The sequence below is a fragment of the Triturus cristatus genome, chromosome 2_1 (assembly GCF_964204655.1).
Source record: "Triturus cristatus chromosome 2_1, aTriCri1.1, whole genome shotgun sequence".
NCBI lineage: Eukaryota > Metazoa > Chordata > Amphibia > Caudata > Salamandridae > Triturus > Triturus cristatus.
In genome coordinates this window covers 285,828,349-285,847,460 of record NC_140581.1, presented here as the reverse complement: position 1 = coordinate 285,847,460, position 19,112 = coordinate 285,828,349, and the positions used below count along the sequence as shown (strand labels likewise).

The 19,112-nt window shown below is 44.1% G+C and overlaps 1 protein-coding gene across 2 annotated transcripts in view; it reads right to left on the bottom strand.

Moving 5' to 3' along the window:
• EGFLAM (EGF like, fibronectin type III and laminin G domains) overlaps positions 1–19,112 on the bottom strand; it is a 699,898-nt gene that overhangs the window by 567,786 nt on the left and 113,000 nt on the right. For both annotated transcript variants that reach the window (XM_085631113.1, XM_085631115.1), the window contains exon 2: positions 16,936–17,045. In XM_085631113.1, coding sequence (XP_085487239.1) covers positions 16,936–17,045 — 110 coding nt within the window. The remainder of the gene's footprint in view (positions 1–16,935; positions 17,046–19,112) is intronic.

The window sequence follows — 19,112 nt, the reverse complement described above, 5'->3', positions numbered from 1 at the left end:
GATTTACACCAAATTACAAAAAGCATGCTTTCTTGACCAACATCTAGATTTCTGCCAAATTTGGTGTAATTCCATTCAGTGGTTCAGGCTATAGTCATGTACAAAATCCCCATGGGAAAATGCATGGGGAAAACATGTTGTGGGACTTCACTTTTTTCTCGGCCCCCGCTTGACGGATCACCCTGAAACTTTCGTGAAGATTCAGAAAGTGGCGCCAAAGTTATAGGCAAATCAAAACACTCCTTTCCTATGGAAACATGCTCCTAACTATAACTACATACTGTGCATGGTGGTGGTGCAAGTTATTGTTACTTTAGGGCACAAGATATAGTTACTTGAGATACCTAAGATTGGTGAATTTCAGTGGTTTTGTTAGGTTAAAATAGTTATTTTTAATTTTCACGTAACAATAACATCCCTTGAACCCTTGCTTTTGATTGAATATTGAATATTATGATCAGAGAAGCAGACAAGGGGGGCAACATTGTGATCATGAATATGAATGAATACCAACATGAGATTCAGATACAATTAAGCAATCCGACTTGTTACGAAAAACTAAGGGGAAATCCCATTTGGCATCTTGTGGATAACATTAATGGCTATTTGAAATCATGGCATTACAGAAGTCTGATTGATAAGGATGAATATATGTACCTTAAGGTAGTGAAACCTAGATTCCCCTGTCCATATACTCTACTGAAAGTACATAAAAATATGCCTTTCCCACCTGGCAGACCGATCATATTGTGTATGGGGGGGATCAACTGAAAGGTTATCACAATATGTTGATATATGTTTGCAACCATTGGTGCACAATCTCCCAATATAACATCAAGGATACCAATCATATTCTCAGTCTCCTAGCAGATGTGGCAAGGAAAGAGGGAATGATCCTGGCAACATTAGATGTGACATCAATATACACCAGTATTAGATCTGATTTGGGTTTACAGGCCATCAAACACATAAAACCCCCAGACCAGCTACACTATGGGAACATACTGAAATGTTGGTTACTATGATTGATTTGATTTTGAACAATAATGTGTTTCTTTTTGGGAAAGAATGGTACAAACAGGTACAGGGAGTGGCCATGGGGTCCAGATTTTCACCATCCTACGCTAATCTCTTCATGGGGTGGCTAGAGGATGAGTGTGTCTGGGGACCAAGGGGTTCGAAATGGGGCGACTCAATTCTATATTGGAGACAATTCATCGATGATTGTCTTATGATATGGTTGGGGCCAATGGTTGAATTGAAACAATTTTGTGAATACTTAAATACTAATGATCTGGATATCAAATTTACGCATCAGTATAGCAGATCCACAATTATCTTCTTGGATGTGGAACTATATATTAAAGAGAACCAGATACAGAGCAGACTTCACCGTAAACCATCTTCATGCGATGCAATACTATATGCCAGCAGTGCACACCCCAGACACCAAATTCAGGCCGTTCCATATGAGGAATTGACTAGGGCAAGGAGAAACTGCAGCAACAATAGGGGTTTTAAGATGTGTAAGGAGAACATGAGATCACGCTTTACTGCCAAAGGGTTTGACATGCAGACGATTAGGACAGCGGAGAATAAGATTCTTAAAATCGAAAGACACGATACTCTGAAACAGAAGTGTAAAAAGAAAGAGGATTCCGATAAAATAAGACTCATCACTGATTACAATGGGATTTCAAAGGTACTGATAAAGACCATGCGGAAATACTGGGATAGCCTTCGGGCCGACAGAACCATGGATGAATTTACCTTAGAGAGGCCTTGTATCACATACAGACGGGGTAGAACACTTAAATAACAACTGAGTCAAAGTTATCCGAGACTCAAGACAATGATGAACTGGCTGATCCCACAGACTTTGGGTTTCTATAAATGTGGACAGGGTGGAGTATGCAGACTGGCCAGCGACAATGGGAAATTTTTTAAAAGGGCTGATGAGAGAAGTTACATGATAAGAAATATCATCAATTGCAACACAAAGTTTCTAATTCACATCATAGAATGTCAATACAAACGCATGTATGTGGGCAGTACAATAAGAGCACTGAAAGAGAGGATAAGTGAACACCTAAGAGCATTAAAACAGCAGGATGTTAGATACCCGATGGCTATACATGCGTTGGAATGTAAAGCACAGGGCCAACATAAGCATTTCACGTTCTTCAGGATTGACCACATAAAACTTTAACCCAGAGGGGGCAACAGGGAATTGCACCTGTGACGGGGGGAAGAGACATGGATTATGTGTATTCAGGCCTTGGAACGAGGTCTTAAAACTAACCAGGAACTGCAATATTTTTTCGGGGATTAGAAATAATGACCGATTTTCATTCTGGTAGGATCTGATGACTAAATATGTATGGAGATGTAATATTTAACATTGAAAATATGAACTACACATGGAGTGGTGAGCAAATTGAACTGATTGGACATTTAGGGAGACCTGTATGTTATATACCATTACAAATTTTGAATGATGTTAACCCTGGGATGAATACGGTGTGACTGATCGCTCATGATACAGAAGGTATAATTTAGAATGGGACGTGATGCGGTTTGGGTACAATGAAGTGATTTGATTTATGATGTGATTCGACAATTAATTCCTCGCTGCAATTGCTATTGATCTTTCCAATTTCGGGACTCTCTTTTTTTTAACACAGCAGGCACAGCATATTAAAAGAATACATTAGTAAGTTGTGAACCAATATTGACAGCGTATTTAACGACGACTGAATATCCTTTGGATATATATTTAAGATGTAGGCAATATATATGATATCATTAAGGATGGAATACACTCATCCAATATGGCAGCAGTCAGGGTATATCATCGCATTGCGGGCATGGCACATTAGAAGAAAACACAAGGAAGGTGTGAACCAATACTGAGAGCTTATTTAACGATCACTGAATATCTTTGGATATATATTCAAGACGTAGACAATAGAAATGATACAATTTCGGATGCAATACATTCATCCAATAAGGCGGCGGTCAGGGCAGGTAAATGCATTGCATTGGGAAAATGCATCAGTAGGATAGTTTCAGGTAGTCGGAAAAGGTTAAAGGTACTATTTTCTGCTGGTACGTGTATACAATAGAGAGCAGACTGGACGGAAGAATGGGATAGAACAGCTTACTCGCTATACAGGTCAGTGTATCTAAAACGGAGGCAAACAGAATGTTTTGATTGGAACGTAGGTAATGGATACCAATGCGGTTTACTGACAGTAATATAATTGTGTCAAGAGAATATTGACTGAAAGTCCAACAGTGAGAAGGATAATGGAACCAATATACTGGATATTATAACATTGTGAACAAACGAGTTGGAGAATACCAGTGAGTAAGGATGAGGTTCATGTTGATTAGTCGTATACGTTGATTTCATAATGAAAGATAGAGACTCATGCATTAATTTTGACACACAGATGGACATCTCTGAAGGAATACATGAACCATATACCGGGACAGAAGTAGAATCGGGCACCAGGTAGGACGTGTGCCTATAGATAGGGACGGGCAAAGACATGTAACGGATGTGATAGTATGAACAGTTTCTAACTGAATGGGTAAATTTATTATTTAGATGAAACGCAGCGGTGAGGAAAGATAGGAAGACGGGTATGTGCTTTTCGTGTTGGCACTTGGGATACACTTTTGTGTGAAGGGTTTTGTCCAAACATAATGTGGTGATAATCCTGACACTTTGATTCAAGAATCAGACTGCACCACGTCCCATTATTATGATTGGTGTATTTGATATGAAATAGATAATGATTACCATGATCTTTTGTAAATATGTAAATGAAACAAATGATGTACTGCATTAAGATATATGGAATAAAAACGGAGAAGATTTGGGGTTTCCACTCTAGTCACCTAATATGTGATATACTAAGAATACCGAGCACCAGATGCACAGGTGTGATGTGGTGGGTATGTAGTACAGAAACAACCACCTTTTTGTTATATTTTATAGACAGCCCTGAAGAAGTCGTGGAGAACTCCCTAATATGACAAAACAGGTGTTGGCTGGGCATATGAAGTCTAAGAAATAAAAGAACATGGAAGAAACGTATGTGATTTTGGATAATTTCCTGAATTGGGTTAATATTTAAATCAAATTTTCTAATCCATAACAAATTAAATAATTTCAGACTGTGATTGTCTTCAGATTTAAAATGCAGTCCAATGATATTGTTTTTCTTCAAAATAATTTGATCACGTCATTCCAATAGAAGTTAATTTCATTATCAGAAAAATCCAGTATCACGACACCAAGGCTAATAATGAAAAGATATAAACGCCGACCCATCTAGAAATCTGCTTGCATCAACCAAACACATGAAACAGCGGAAGTCCAGATTCACCACTTATAGGGACATATTCTCAAGGAACTATCGCCGAGTTATAGGCACTTTATCGCACCCAAAGTCTTGATAAATTTATCGCCCCATTCACAAGCTGATGCTAACAGCCCATATCACCAGTTTACCTGTGATAGCAGCCGCCAAAAACATTGCCACAGATGACCCCGGGAACTATCGCTAATGAGATGCAGAGTAGGCGTTCCCGAGCAAAAAGCTGCGTCAACACCACACCGCAACATTCTCAACGACCAGCCAGATCGGCGATAAGACCACAAAACAGGTCATAAGGCATGTTAGCAGCAGGAAATTAACACCGGCTGTGACCTGGTGTAAAGTCGGACGACAACCTGCACCAAAAAAGGGAGCCCAGCCCACAGCCACACCTGAAGATCAACAGATGCCATGGAGCTACTGATCATGCAGCTCGGAGCCCCAACAGGGCCACAACACCCACCGCCACCACCCCCAGACCCGCCACCCCTACCCGGACCCCCCCACCTGCCCCACCCCCGGACCACCACAGAGGCAGTGTAGACAAAGACAGAGGACCTTCAGGAAACAAACCAGCCTCACAGACCACCAGAGAATGTCATTGCCCACTACAGGCTCAAAAGGACAACCATCGTCTGCATCCTGACCATCATTGCCCACAGGCTGACAGTACCAACACAGCGGACAACCAACATCCCACCTCAGAACAGCTGCTGTCTGTGCTGCAGCTATTGGCCTCTGGTACCTTCCAACCAACAACCACCAGAGTCGGAGGAGTCTCACAGCCAGCCCTATCCAAGTTCCTCACACCTGTCCTGGATGCCATCATAAGCTTGGTACCTCAGTACCTATACTTCACCCACACTGCACAGGAACAGCTGGAGACCAAGCAAGGCTTCTACGCCATAGCTGGCTTCCCGCACATGTTAGGAGCAATTGACTGCACACATGTCCTACTTGTGCCCCCTGCCGACACTACACACAATTACCGCAACAGAAAGCACATGCATTCCATCAATGTGCAGGCAATAGTAGACCACCGGGGACTCTTCACCAATGTCATCGCCAACTACCCAGGCAGTGTGCATGATTCATACATCTTCCGACAGCCCATCATCAACCAGCTCTTCCAGGATGGCACCTACGGAAATGCACTGCTTGTTGGTAAGTGCCAAATGAACACACCACACACCTCAACTCCACAATCATGCAACTCACAACTCTTGGAATGCACACGTTACAAACTCACATAAAACATGCCAAACAAAATGTCCACCTACCATACACGACAGCACTACATACTGCGGTAACTTGGGCTATCCATGTACATGAGCCATCAATGGCATGGCACCTCAGCCACACAATAGCAGAATGTGGGGAGAGGTGGGAACCAGGCATGTGCGGAGGAGGCAAGTGACCCATGATTGAGAATGTACACAATGCCAAGTGTGGCATGTATGAGCTGGACAGACTGCAGTATGCAGACCACAGACATGTCTATGTCGACATATACTGCTGGTGGTGGTAGTGTTGTGGATAGTGGAGGCAACCATGTCACCCCAGCCAGCGGGGTAGATCGCAGAAATGTAGCTTGTTACGTCCCTCCTGTAAGTGTGTGCGGAGTGGGCTGGCTCGGCATACGCCAGGCTAGAGTAGGGGTGTGAATAAAAAGCACATAGCCCTGGGCGTGGTTCTCTTCCGGAATTGCCAACGTGTCTACCAGGGCGGCGCCTCTCACCCCGCTATGAGGCCGATGCCATGAGCGGCGGTGCCTTTGATCCTGTGCGCCTGCCGCAGCCGGGCTGCTGGACCCCAACCAGTCATGTCCGCCCCTGCGCATCTAGGCCTCACTGCTCACCTGCCGACACCGGCGTGTGTCATGGATTGCTCACCACGTGCCGGTGCAAGCTGCAAGCCTGAGGCCCGCGACCTTGGCAACAACCTCAGACCATCACGGCCTCCGCAAGCAAGACCCGCAGTACTCCTTTCTCGTTGACGTACTCCACCGGCATACACAGTGGACAAGTAGGTCACACATTTGGAACTGAGTCTTGATTACACAATGGCAGAGTACATATTTTATGGCTCAGTTTATGTCACTATACTCCCTTCGATGTGGTGCCACCAACTCTGTGCATAGCATTCCAACCACACGTGTCTGTGGTCCCTTGCTGACTTCTGCCTTTGGCCTACACTGTGGTCCAGCAGGCCTCACACCAATCCAAAACAGTCCGCACCAGGTAGGACACGGCATCGTCGCAGGCTGCAAACCCGCTCTGCTCTGGTGCCTCTACCTCTGTCAACCACAAATCATCTCCACATGCCATTTCAACGTCATGTGTTAGAGATCCAGGAGGAGCTGGCTGCACAGCAGTTGACCCTTGCTGATCTCTGGCTCTGGCCTACACAGCGGTCAAGTAGGTCACACATTTGGAACTGAGTCTTGATTTCTCAATGGCAGAGTTCATATCATTGCACGCAAGGAGAGGTGTAAGGGGAAGACGTGTTTCAGTCCGGTGGATAAAAGGATCTCTGTTACGGAGGTGATCGAACACTACCAACAACTGCACTGGTGCTACTAACTCTGTGCATCGCAAACCGATGACACGTGGCTATGAGCCACTGCTGACCGCTGCTTCCGACGCACACTGCGGTCGGGTAGGTCACACAATTGGAACTGAGTCTTGATCTCTTCATGGCAGAGTTCATATCATTGTACAGACCTCATCGCAAACGGCATCCCCTTCCAGATCTGGTGCCACTGACTCTGGTTGAACTTTGGTGGCAACTGAGTCTATGGCCTGAGGGTTGTCTCCATCATCATGCAGATGATACTGACCTGTTGGTAAAAAGGAGTTTGTAGCATTCAACTCCTCCATATTGCCTATTTCTGCTTGCTTCTGCCCTCTGCATCATGCCCTGGAAGGACACCTTCCACTGCCCCCCGTACCACTCCGCGACATTCTCCTTGGACATCAACGAGGATCTGCTCAGCTCTCGTGGCCCTACCTCTGTGCATTGCAAGTCACCGTCCCATGGCGGTGTGCCTGTGCCGGCTGCAGTGCAACCAGGGCCACTAATTCTGTGCAGCTCAAGTCATGGACCGTTGCTGTTTGAACTTTGAACTTCAGATTGTCTGATCACTGTTGCAGTAGTTGCCAGCACCAACCAACCCCTGAGGGGTGGCTTACACTACCCAACACCCATCCAGCACAGGCGTCACTGGACATGTGACCCTGGCAATAAAAGGTGCCAGGCGCGCATGCACATAGCCTGTTCCACAAACTATCTCAGTGTGTCTGTGTGGTCATTATGTATGCATAAGGGCCCCGGGCCATACCACATTACATTGTGCTGTGTACAGCGGGTGCAACCATGTCACCTCAGGCTGTGGGGAAGGGCTGGGACATGTAGCTGTGTCATACCCCCCTGTGAGCGTAAGCGGAGTGGACTTGCGTATGGCAGTACAGCATAGGGGTGAGGTTGTTCAACAGGGGGCTCTGGGCGTGGTTCAGTTTAGGTCTTGCCAAGGAAGTAACTGATGCTTGTGTCTCTGTTGTAGTGTCTGCGCCACCCGTCCCTCAATGGACAATGTTGCTATGTAGCATGCCCCCGGAGTACGGGCTCGACCGAGGGGTAAATGAGGGAGCGCAAGCACGCTCGGGGTCAGGGATCAGACATGGCAAATGTTGTGTGTGGCGCTATTACTGCAGCATAAGCCAAAGGTCTACCCTCAACCGCATGGCAAGTTCAGTCAGGCATGAACTCTACATCTGTGTCCGCCCTGTCCTTACCATGGGCCTACACACACGTGGCCACTGACCTTCAGCGCACATCACAGTGTCGTTGTCAGGGTTGTGGACATGCGCAGACAGGCATGACAATGGTGTGCCGTAGGGGTGCAAGTGATGCAACCGCGCTGCGCACACTAGTGAATAGGCTCGGAGGAGGGAGGAGCAGCAGTGAGGCTACGTAATACACATTTATGCCGCTCATTTGCAACAAGCACTACATGTCATACAGGAATTACTAAGTCACACATATCACACACCAATGAACCAGTGAGCCTGCCAACACATCATGCAGATAGAAGTATTGACTCATGTCTCTCTGCACTGTCACAGCTGATCAAGGATATGCACTCTGTGCTTGGATCATGACACCTCTCCGAGCCCCGAACACACAAGTCCAGAGGCAGTACAATGCGGCCCACAAACGCACCAGGGGCTTCGTGGAATGCTCATTTGGTGTGTTGAAGTCATGTTTCAGGTGCCTGGACATCACAGGTGGAAGGCTCCTGTACAGCCGAGACATTGTGTGCAAGATGATCATTGCATGACCACACCCCACTGCAGCAGGAATAGCCCATAGGAACACCATCATTGACAATTTCTTCACATGAGCACGTCACATTGTGACAGTCCTTAGAAATCATGGGACAGTACCAAATGACCACAGGCACAGCATGTGCAAATAAATGCATTCAAAGACACATTCCCTGAGTGCATGTCACTCATCTGTACAAGCACATCACTCAGTGAGTGCGACATGTAGTGCTAACAATTTTATAATTTGTAAATAGATGGTGGGTGTGTCACCTCTGTGCAGAGAGGCCGCTTAGGGTGTCACGTATTCGAACTACCAGTTCTGTGTGTCACAGTTAGTACGGAATCCTACTCTTCAGCGTTTCACATGTGTCCCAAATCATTCCACTTTAGCTGTCATTTGTGACCTACAAGTGACACAGGGCTCCTTTTGGGGTCAGATATGTACCACCATGATGCAGGGATGCACCCTGTGACTCAAGTCCCACAACATGGGCAACATCACATGTACGTGAGTGGGAGTCACTGCCCCTACATTCGTCCATGCTTTCATAATTGATTGATCATGGACATGACACGTCTGTGTGCAGGAGGGGTTGATTGTCGCTCTGCAATGTAAAGGGGAGATGTGGTTTCACAGTGTATTCCATGTATGTTTCCGCATTGGGGCAGTTTACATGCAGACTGCATGGCAATGTACATTGTGACTGTTTGTGAGGAGATGCTTATTTGATGCGTGACAATGTTAATTTGTTCTACGTCACAGATGTGGGGTTGTGCTCATACATTGTCATCTCACTGTTTTTTTACTCTGCTGTTATGGTGCATTTTCCCACATGACGCATGGGAATTGCAGGCCTGTCGCTGGTTATTGCTGATTTTTGTATCGCGATTGGCCTCATTGCTACTATTTTCGCGTTCGGGTTCTGCGTTTTTTCGGTGTCGCTTTCATTTTAACGCAGTCATTTGACACGTTATCATGAGACTATCGCATGGTGCCACCGTGTTGAGAGTACAACGTTAACACTGCGTTATTTTCCCACGATAGACTGCGATGTGAAGAGTTGCGTTAAGATAATTTTGAGGTAATTATCACGCGTGCTTAAGAATATCCCCCATAGGGTACTTACTCTTATTCTTAAGATCCCAATCTAAAATAGTAGTGAGCCTCAATCAAGAATATATTCTAAGAAGCCCAAGAAACTGAAATGATGATAGGATGTGTAGTACTACTCATGATAAGGTTTAGTAGTAGCCTAGTTGCAAAATTCTGAATCTATTTGATACATTGGATGGATTTCTTTGGGAGCCCAAAGTACAAGGAATTACAATAGTCAATGTGAGATAAATTAATAATACAGACCACAGTCTGTGGTGAGCCTTCAGGCAGGAAAGGCAGCAACTTTTCAAGCATTCATAAACAATCAAAGTATGAGGACCACCAAGAAACTAAGTAAATGGATGGAGTTATTCCATCAGAGTACACAACTAATCCCAATAACCAACAATAATCAATAACCCCTGAATTAACCACTGACCCTGGGTTCTGGAGTAGCACGCTACCCTTTTATAAAGCTCACCAGGGGTAGTATGTGCTATATCAATCCAATTACAATACAATACAATTAAAATACGATTTTATTTTTATTTCATTTTGCATTTAATTATATTGTTTTTATTAGCATACGATGAAATATATCATTTGAATCAAATGAATCATTTTCAGTATGAACAGGTTCCAGGGTTCTTTCTAAAAAAGCATAGAAATATACATTTAGTTATGTATTAAGATGTTTTACACACAGCTGCATGTAATGTTTCTGTTACTTCAGCACCCTGATGATATACCTAACATAACGTGTATTTGTAAAGCACACTTATCGCCCGTGGGTCTCAAGGCACGGAATAACAGATGGTTATTGTTACCCAAGTCAATGGTACTCATTTTATCAACCTCAGATGGATGAAAGGCTAAGTGGGCCCACTGGAATTTGAACCTCTGACCATGAGGTCGAACACAGGCCCCTGCAGTGGATGCATTAGTCCACTAAGCCACCAGACCTGGCATAGTGTATACTCTCATCTTGGCATTTTCAGTCCCTATTCTAGGTTCATAATATCAGGAAACATGGCTGGAGACATATTTTGCCATGTGTGGTAGAGTGATGCTCCACACCCCCTCAGTCTGAGCTCCAAAACTCGCTCACACTGAGTCTGTACCTTTCTGGTGAGAGTGTTCACATGTGTGAAGAACACACTATGGGGAAGATTTTTAAAAAATACATGCAATGCAGTGCAGCACCCAAAGAAGCTGCACTGCGTTGCGTGACAGGGAGGGAACAGGAGAGCATGATATCTTCAGAGATATGGCTCTCTCCTCCCCTCTCCCTAGATCTGGCACTGATTTCAGCTGCTGGGCGCCACGCACACAGCTTAGCTCCATAGCGCTAAGGTGTGAGTGTGATTGCAGTATAGGTTTTGTACAGTAAATTCCCCCAAAAACATTTTGTGCAACACAGCGCAAATTGTTTGAAAATCTACCCCTATGTATCAGTGCCCCATCAATGAATAAAATGTCCCAGCAGGCCATGAACTCCCATTTAGTCGAAGATTTGGTGGCCATATTGGATTTCTGGGCATAATTTTCCTCCAGCTCAACTGAATCTTTGGAAAGCAATCATGACATTATGTTGCTGCAGCCTGGACCTTGCTGTGCGGATATATGATTTTCAAGCCAAGCCGTGTTGGAAAAACTAACTTTTGAATATTTAACTTGAAACACTCTTGAAACCTTAACTTGAACTTTTCTCAAGAGTGTAGGATTGCTGTTTACACTTAAGTGTATCTTGTGATGGAACAGCAAAGATTCATAAATCAGAACTATGATACACACTCTATTAGATGTATAATACTGTTTATAAAAGTTGCTCAGTTAGGGCTTGCCTGTTAGTAGTGTTGCTAATTACTTTGCAGTGGCACGCAAGTCACGTAGAAACTAAAACTAATCTTCCACAAAAGAGTGCATAGGTACGAAGCTAGAGACAGTCGTCCTATTGACAGGGCGAGGTGTTGAAGATATATATTCAAGGTGCAATTATAGCAGAGCAAGAGCCCAGTCGTGGTTCTGCTGTGCCCAGATCTGGGTAGGGTGAGCTCAAATTGTTCACGAAATGTTTCTCCTGGTATTAGTCTTAAGTAATAAAGCATATCCAGAAGTGTGTAGGCAGAAGCTAGACTGGGCTTTTGGTCTCCTATAACTCGTGTGAAAGTGTCTAGTGCCAGAACACTGTGCTGTAGCACCGAGCCGAAGTGTCATTTAGAACAAAGACACACACAAGATATAACTGTGGCAATTGGGCTGTTGATCACAAACAACATATATTCAAGATACTCATCTCTTTCAGGAATAACAAACTCTCCATCGAAGTATAGAGATTTGGTTATACAGATGTGTATCCCAGGGGCGGCTCCTCCGCTAAGGCGGGGGAGCATCGCTCCACTGCTCTCAGAGCAAAGCAGCAAAGTAAAATGATAATAACGTCGTTATCATTTTTAGGTCTCGCCTGACCCAGCGCATGCGCTGGTCTGGCGAGACTTATTGAGAGGGCTCCAAAAAGTGCTACCAGACAAGCCTAGAGCTACAGTGCATGTGCGCGGGCGCGAGCGCGAGCGCTGCGCTTGACCACGATTACTTTCACTTTCGCGGCCGATAGGCCTCGCTTTTGGGACCTTATAAGTATTTAGTTATGCAACTGTTGCATGGCTAAACACTTATAAGGTCCCAAAGGCGAGACCTATTGGCTATGCCAATGCTTGTTATTTTTTGTAGTTGCGGGGCTGGGTTAGGGTGGGGCGGGGTGATGACACAGGGAGAGGAGTGGTTTGCACACTCCTTAAGTGCACATGACCAAACAGTTGTGTGTACTTTGCATGTTCCCCACCAGGCTGCTTTACACAGCCTGGTGAGGAACATGCAAAGCCTCCCTGTCCCCGTGTGAGCGTGAACCACAACCACAACGCTGAAACCAATCACAACACTGCATTGCAGCGTTGTGATTGGCTAAGGGGAGCCCTAGAGCCGGGTGATTTCAGCTGCCGGCACTGCAGGAAGAAGGAAGCTGAACAAGACGAAGGAGAGGCAGCGGCCAGTAAGTGGTAATTTAAAAAAAAATATATATTTTCCCTCCCACACGCCGCTCCACTGCCCGTCCCTGCCAGCCGCTACTCGTGTATCCACTCACTGTTACAATGCAGTGCAGGAAGGAGTGTTATAGCCAGTCATTTAAGATATGTCTCATTGCATTTAGACTATACCCTAAGTCCTGTAGACCCTTGTGATCAGCAGAAGGAGCATGTCAGAGTTGTGCGCTCCAGTGTCTCTGTTTATTCTCTTATCTCATTACCCCTTCCCCGTTAGCGCTGAGAGGGAAAAAAAAGTGCATTGCTCCGCTGGATCGCGAGTACAAGGTTAGTGCTGTCTGACACCAAAAAAGTTCAATACATAGGCTACACTGAACAGTTCTGTTTTCAAGCCCTTTTTGAAATGCAAATAGCAGGATGTGTCCTGAATTCAAAGGCAATGGGCCTACAAGGTAATGTATCATAATTTATGTTGAAATTAATGCCAATGTGTATTATTACAGCCTAATTAGGCTATTAGGCTTGACCGTGCTTAACCTCGAATCACAGATATTTAATAAACAGAAAACATACAACAGAAGAGTGGATTTTTGCAGGCACGCAATCAAATAATGGGAGGTCTGTTTTTAAAGTGATATGCAATCTTCAGATCCAGAAAGTCACGTATTTCTACTAGTGCAGTACTTTATCTGTACAGATGTATTACCAAGTTTGTTTCCTGTCTGCTCTTGGCAGTCTTTTTGTGTTCGCCTGTTCTGTACGCATGCTTCATGCAGCGAATGCTTCTCCATTCCCTAACATATACCCCATTCTAATCGGACTGAGCCAGTATCCAGCTTCATACTGTACAAATATGTAATAATGTCATAGCCAGGGAAGGAGATGCCATCATTTGAAGAAGGGAACAGACATGAAACAGTCCTATTTGAGTTCCCAATTTACTATTTACTGTAGCCAGAACAAATCATTGAAGCTCTGGGTCCAAACACATAAACAATCATTAATAAACTTTCAAAAAACCACTGTCCTTGCAACCTCTCCTTTCATCTAACTCTGTAAGTTGGTGAAACGCAGTATATATTCCGTCAGGCGACCTTCTGCATCACCAACAAGACTTAGAGTTGTAGACCTCTACTGTAAGCGAACTACCCTCACATGCTACCACTCATCCGTACCCAGTGTGAACGTCTTGGGACCGGCAAGGCACTATCATCCCGTTCGCAGTTCAGCTGTAATGAGATCAATCTTTCCTTGTACAATTGATGCTGTTTTATAAAGTTAATGCACTAGGTTAAATAATTGGCACAGATGTGAATCCATACATTACAGTCCTGTTCTTCTATTGCTGTGCCTAAATGTTGGAGACATATCAAGCCTGGCAATGAGCTTTACCTAAAAACACTACCATAAATAACATAGAATAGTTAACAATACCAAGAAAAGCATGTAAATATCACTGTATATGGAATCCAACAAATCTTAGCTTGGCTTTGAGGAGTGACATAAGAAAGACATGACCAAGGGCTATAACTACATGTATAAAACCTGTTACTTATAGATGAAATGAACATACCATTTGTTAGAGCTGGCATCCTTGGTGTGGTTCTGCTCTAACATTTTTCCTTCAACCGCCTGTTTGCTGACTTCATTTTTGCTGGATTTAGGTCTCTGTGCACTTTGCTACTACTAATCAGTGCTAAAGTGCTTCTGATTTCGCCTTAAAACTGGTAGCATTGACTTACACCTAATTGGCCTATTTAATTTACTTATAAGTCCATGGTCAGGTGGTACTACATGTGCCCAGGGCCTGTAAATTAAAGCTACTAGTGGGCCTGCAGCACTGATTGTGCCACCCATCTAAGCATCCCTTTAAACATGTCTCAGGCCTACTATTGTAGCCTGAGCATGCTGTTTTTATAAACTGCCATGTTGACTTGGCAAAATAATCCTTTTGCCAGACCCAAGCCTTCCTTTTTAATGCATATAAGTCACCCATAGGCGCTGAACAGCCCAGAGGGAAAGGTGCATTATATTTAAAAAGTTGGACTTTTAAGTTTTACATGTCCTGATAGTGAAAAACTCTTAAATTCTCTACTGCAAGGCCTATCTCTCCCAGAGGATAGCACTGGGGTTACCTTATTACCTTTAATAAGCTGTAACTTCCAATTAGGAACAGGTAGACAGATCAAGTTTGGTGCCTAAAGAATTGTATTTAAAAGCCCTCTCTAATGATATAGTCGGATTTTTAATCAAAATTTTGAAAATGCCACTTTTAGAAAGTTGGCATTTTCATTTCCTAACCGTTTGGTGCCTGCAGCCTGATCCTGGACCACATGACTAGGTGTGGATGGCATTTGGTCTTTGTGGATTGCTCCTAGACAGTGAGACGAAGGGAAGATAGGTGGTGGTAGGATGGGCCACTCTGAGTTAACGAGGGGAGAGCTGTCACCTATCACACTTGCGCATCACAGAACCCCAGCCTGTGCACCCTCCTAGGGTTTTACTCTGGTGACCCCAGCGAAGCTGGGGCCAGGACAGGGAGGAAGGAGATACCTGACGCATCAGTGGAAACCTCTATAAGCTTCCTCCAAGTCAAAGTGGGCACCAGATATTAATATTGGACATCAGCCATGAACTATTTAGTACACTTCTGGACCTGTGGACTATGCCAGGAAGAAGGACTGCTGGGCTGCTGAAAAGACTGACGCTCTACTGGACTGCTGCTATGCTGACCTGCTGCTATCTTGCCTGGGTGGGAAGGATTGGACCTGTATCTCTGATTTCAGGACCCCAGATTGACTCCAAGGGCTAGTTGGCTTTCCTCCTGATGAGAAGACTCAGGGACAGAACAGGCGTTTGACAACCTTGAACCCAGCACCTTGGCTCTGCCATCTGTGAGTCTTGCCCGCCCACGTGGTGCGACCCCAGTTCTGAACCCTTGGAAATGGGCTTGAAGGTGCTCTGTCAGCACATCTGTGGATCCAGCAGAACCAATGCATCTCCTCTGCAGTGCAGTGCATCTCCCGCAGAACAGTGGCATTGCCTCTTCTGTTCAATAACTTGTGCTTGGATCTGCTGTGGCGTGATGCATCTACATGCCAGGAGAGCGCCTCAACTAGAGCAGCCTGTTGGAACAGCTGCTGCATGACATATCCCCACACAAGGACATCACATCGCCCAACACAGCCCATCAGAACTGCCGCAGCATGATGCAGGTCATCGCTTCGCACTTCACAGCTTCCTTGAACCACCACTGAGCAACGCATCTCCTCACCCAGACCTCACAATGCCCCTGCTGCGTGACATATTCTCGATATGGGGTTCCGCATTTCTTCACAACTAGGTTTTAAGGTACTCTTGTTCAGCAGCCCTGAGTGGGTCCCTGCAGTCTTCACACCACAGTCCATCACTGTCAGCCTTTGTCACAGACACTTTGTCCTGGTCCAGCACGACCAGATAACCACAGTGGGTGTTTGGTGCTATTTTCTATTAAGTCTTAAAAATTACATAGAAATTCCACAGCTACAGTTCTACTGATTAGATTTGTGTTGTTCTGGTCTTGATTTATTTATTAAAATGTAATCTATTATTCTAAATTGGTGTGAGATTTTTCTTGTTTTGTGTTTTCACTCTATCACTGTTTGAAGTTCTGCATAGATTCTTTGCACATTGCCTCTATGTAAATCCTGACTGCTCTGTGCCAATCTACAGAGGGTTGAGCACATGTTAAATTGGGGTGTGCTTGTGACTTCACCCTGACAAGGATTATGGTTGCAGCTTGAGTAGGGTTTCACGCCCCTCAACAAGTAACTTAATTTTTTACACTGCTCACTGTGGGAAATGAGTTTAAACAACAGAATTGCTTTAAATAAAGAAATACATTTTCATTCTGTACACAACCTCTGCGGAAGATAAGTAATTTTAGACAATTAGGGACACAATATACTAAGAGTTTTTCAGGAATCTGTCAAAAAGACTCGAGAATGTAGAAACAGATGAAAGCAAAAAAAAAGTCAACATCGGAAAGGACGGAAAAAAACACAAGTCACTATAATTCCAATAACAAAACAAATGCTACTTACTGTGTATCCAGTAATAGTATTTGCATGTTGCTTCGGCATCCTCCATTGCACACTGAGGGCTGTGCAATTCACTGCGTCAAGCTGTACATCTAAGGGAGGTCCTGGTCTATCTGTCTCAAGACATAAAAAGAGTGCATTAAGAACTTCAGGCCTGTTGTAAAGAGTTATTCATGAGCTAGAAAATATCTGATGTGGATTAAGCAGATATTTTTTTATTTATTCACAAGTTTATTTTTTTGCTTTTATCCATAGCTTACTTGAGACTCATCTAATTCTATATGGGATTTCTGTCATTATTACTACATTCTGTAGGAAATCTCCCTTTTCTGCATGGCCACCCCAGATATTTTGCTTTTGCTGGATCTTATTTTTGTTGGCTGGCTTTAGAACACAGTGCACTTTACCATTGCTAGCAAGTATTAAAGTGCCTGTACCACCTCTAAACAAGGTTGAATTGACATACTCCTAATTGGCATATTTAAATTGCCTATCAGCCCCTTGTATGGTACAAAATGTACCCAGAGTCTGGAAGGTAAATTCCACTAGTGGATTGCAGCAACTATTGTGCCATCTACTATGATGGCAGTGCAAACATTGCTTCAGACCTATTATTGTAGCCTGACTGTGCCAGTGTCAAACATGTACTGCAACCTGTAAATATAAACCTTGTTGACTGGAAGAAGCCTATTAAATATTAATAAGTGACTTCTATGTAGGCTGTGTAGCCCAGAAGGCAGGGTGCATAGTATTTAAAGGTAGGACATGCAGAAATTTCACGTTAACTCGTCCTTATAATGACAATCACCCAAAGGCTATTTTCACTGTAGAAAGGCTGTCTGGCCCATAGAGAAACACTGGGAAGCAACCTTAAATACACATACTGTGTCTCTAAATATAATGCAATGACGAAGTCAGATTTGCAATAAATATTAAGGAAAGGTAACTTTTACAAAATTACCTTTCACATGCCTGAACTCCCAGAAGGCTAATTAGCATAAGCCCCTGCAAGCTCTCAGCCTGTGCTCCGCCTTCCATAGGTGTGAAAAAGGTTTAAAATGCCTCCTAGGAGCAAACAATAGGCTGCTGTGAACAGGAAGAGATAACCACCACAGAAAATTACCTCTGACCTTCACAGATTATGCATGTTTGGGCTGTGTGTGATACATTACAAGGACAACCTTTTACACCCACGGGAACCAGGGTAATTCTTTATATATGTATACAAAGTGCTGTGGGCATCATTCAGCAGGTGGGAATAAAAATGAAAGAAATCATATTATACATTTGTGAGCTGCACAATCAATGTAGTTATTTCAAACATATAGAGGATTATTCTCAGCTCAAGACACACAAACTACAAGCCTGACAAGGGTTTCGTTAATGATGTGCATTATCCAAATTCTCTGCAATTATCAGTATTACATTCTATACAAAGTGCAAATGATGCAGTGCTCTTGTGAGTGTGTGAATAAATAAACCATACATATAAGACACTGTACAGCCCAGGATCAATAAATAACTGTACAAGAAAACAGATAGCTTATCATCGCATATCCTTTAAAATCATATTGGATATGTGAACCAAGGGAAAGATGTCGACGTTTCAACCCAGGTTCTCCTCAGGTCTAAGTTGTTTGGCTTAGAACCAATGGCATTGTAACCAGTCCTGTGTATAGTAACGTTGATTGATCTAGAGCTCGGCCAAGCTAAGGAATTGTCTGAGCAGGGCCTATAGGAGTCCACCCTGTGACAGGATCATCACCGTGATCCTGCTTCAATATGAGAATGAGTGTGACCCACCAGGTTTCACAACGATTCTGTTCCAATATGCAATCATTGTGACCCAACAGGTGTCACTAGGTTTTTGCTCAATTCTATGTGGACGGGCTCCACAATTACCGCTGCTACTGAGTGTCATCAACAAGATTCTTCTTAGTGAGTAACTGGAGGAAGAATGCTCTCATCACCTCCTCTGCAGTGAATAGATGTCTTGTGCTCCGGGAAGCAGGCATTCTTTTTGACATTACTGTGTAAAGTTGCGCTTGACAGTTCTATCAAGCCACATACAACACTTGGGGCATACTTCAAAGGCAGAGACCAGGATGCCAACACAATTCCTGTGGATCTCCTGTCTGAATGCTGAATGACCCTTCTTTTGTCCTACCAGACTTCTGTAT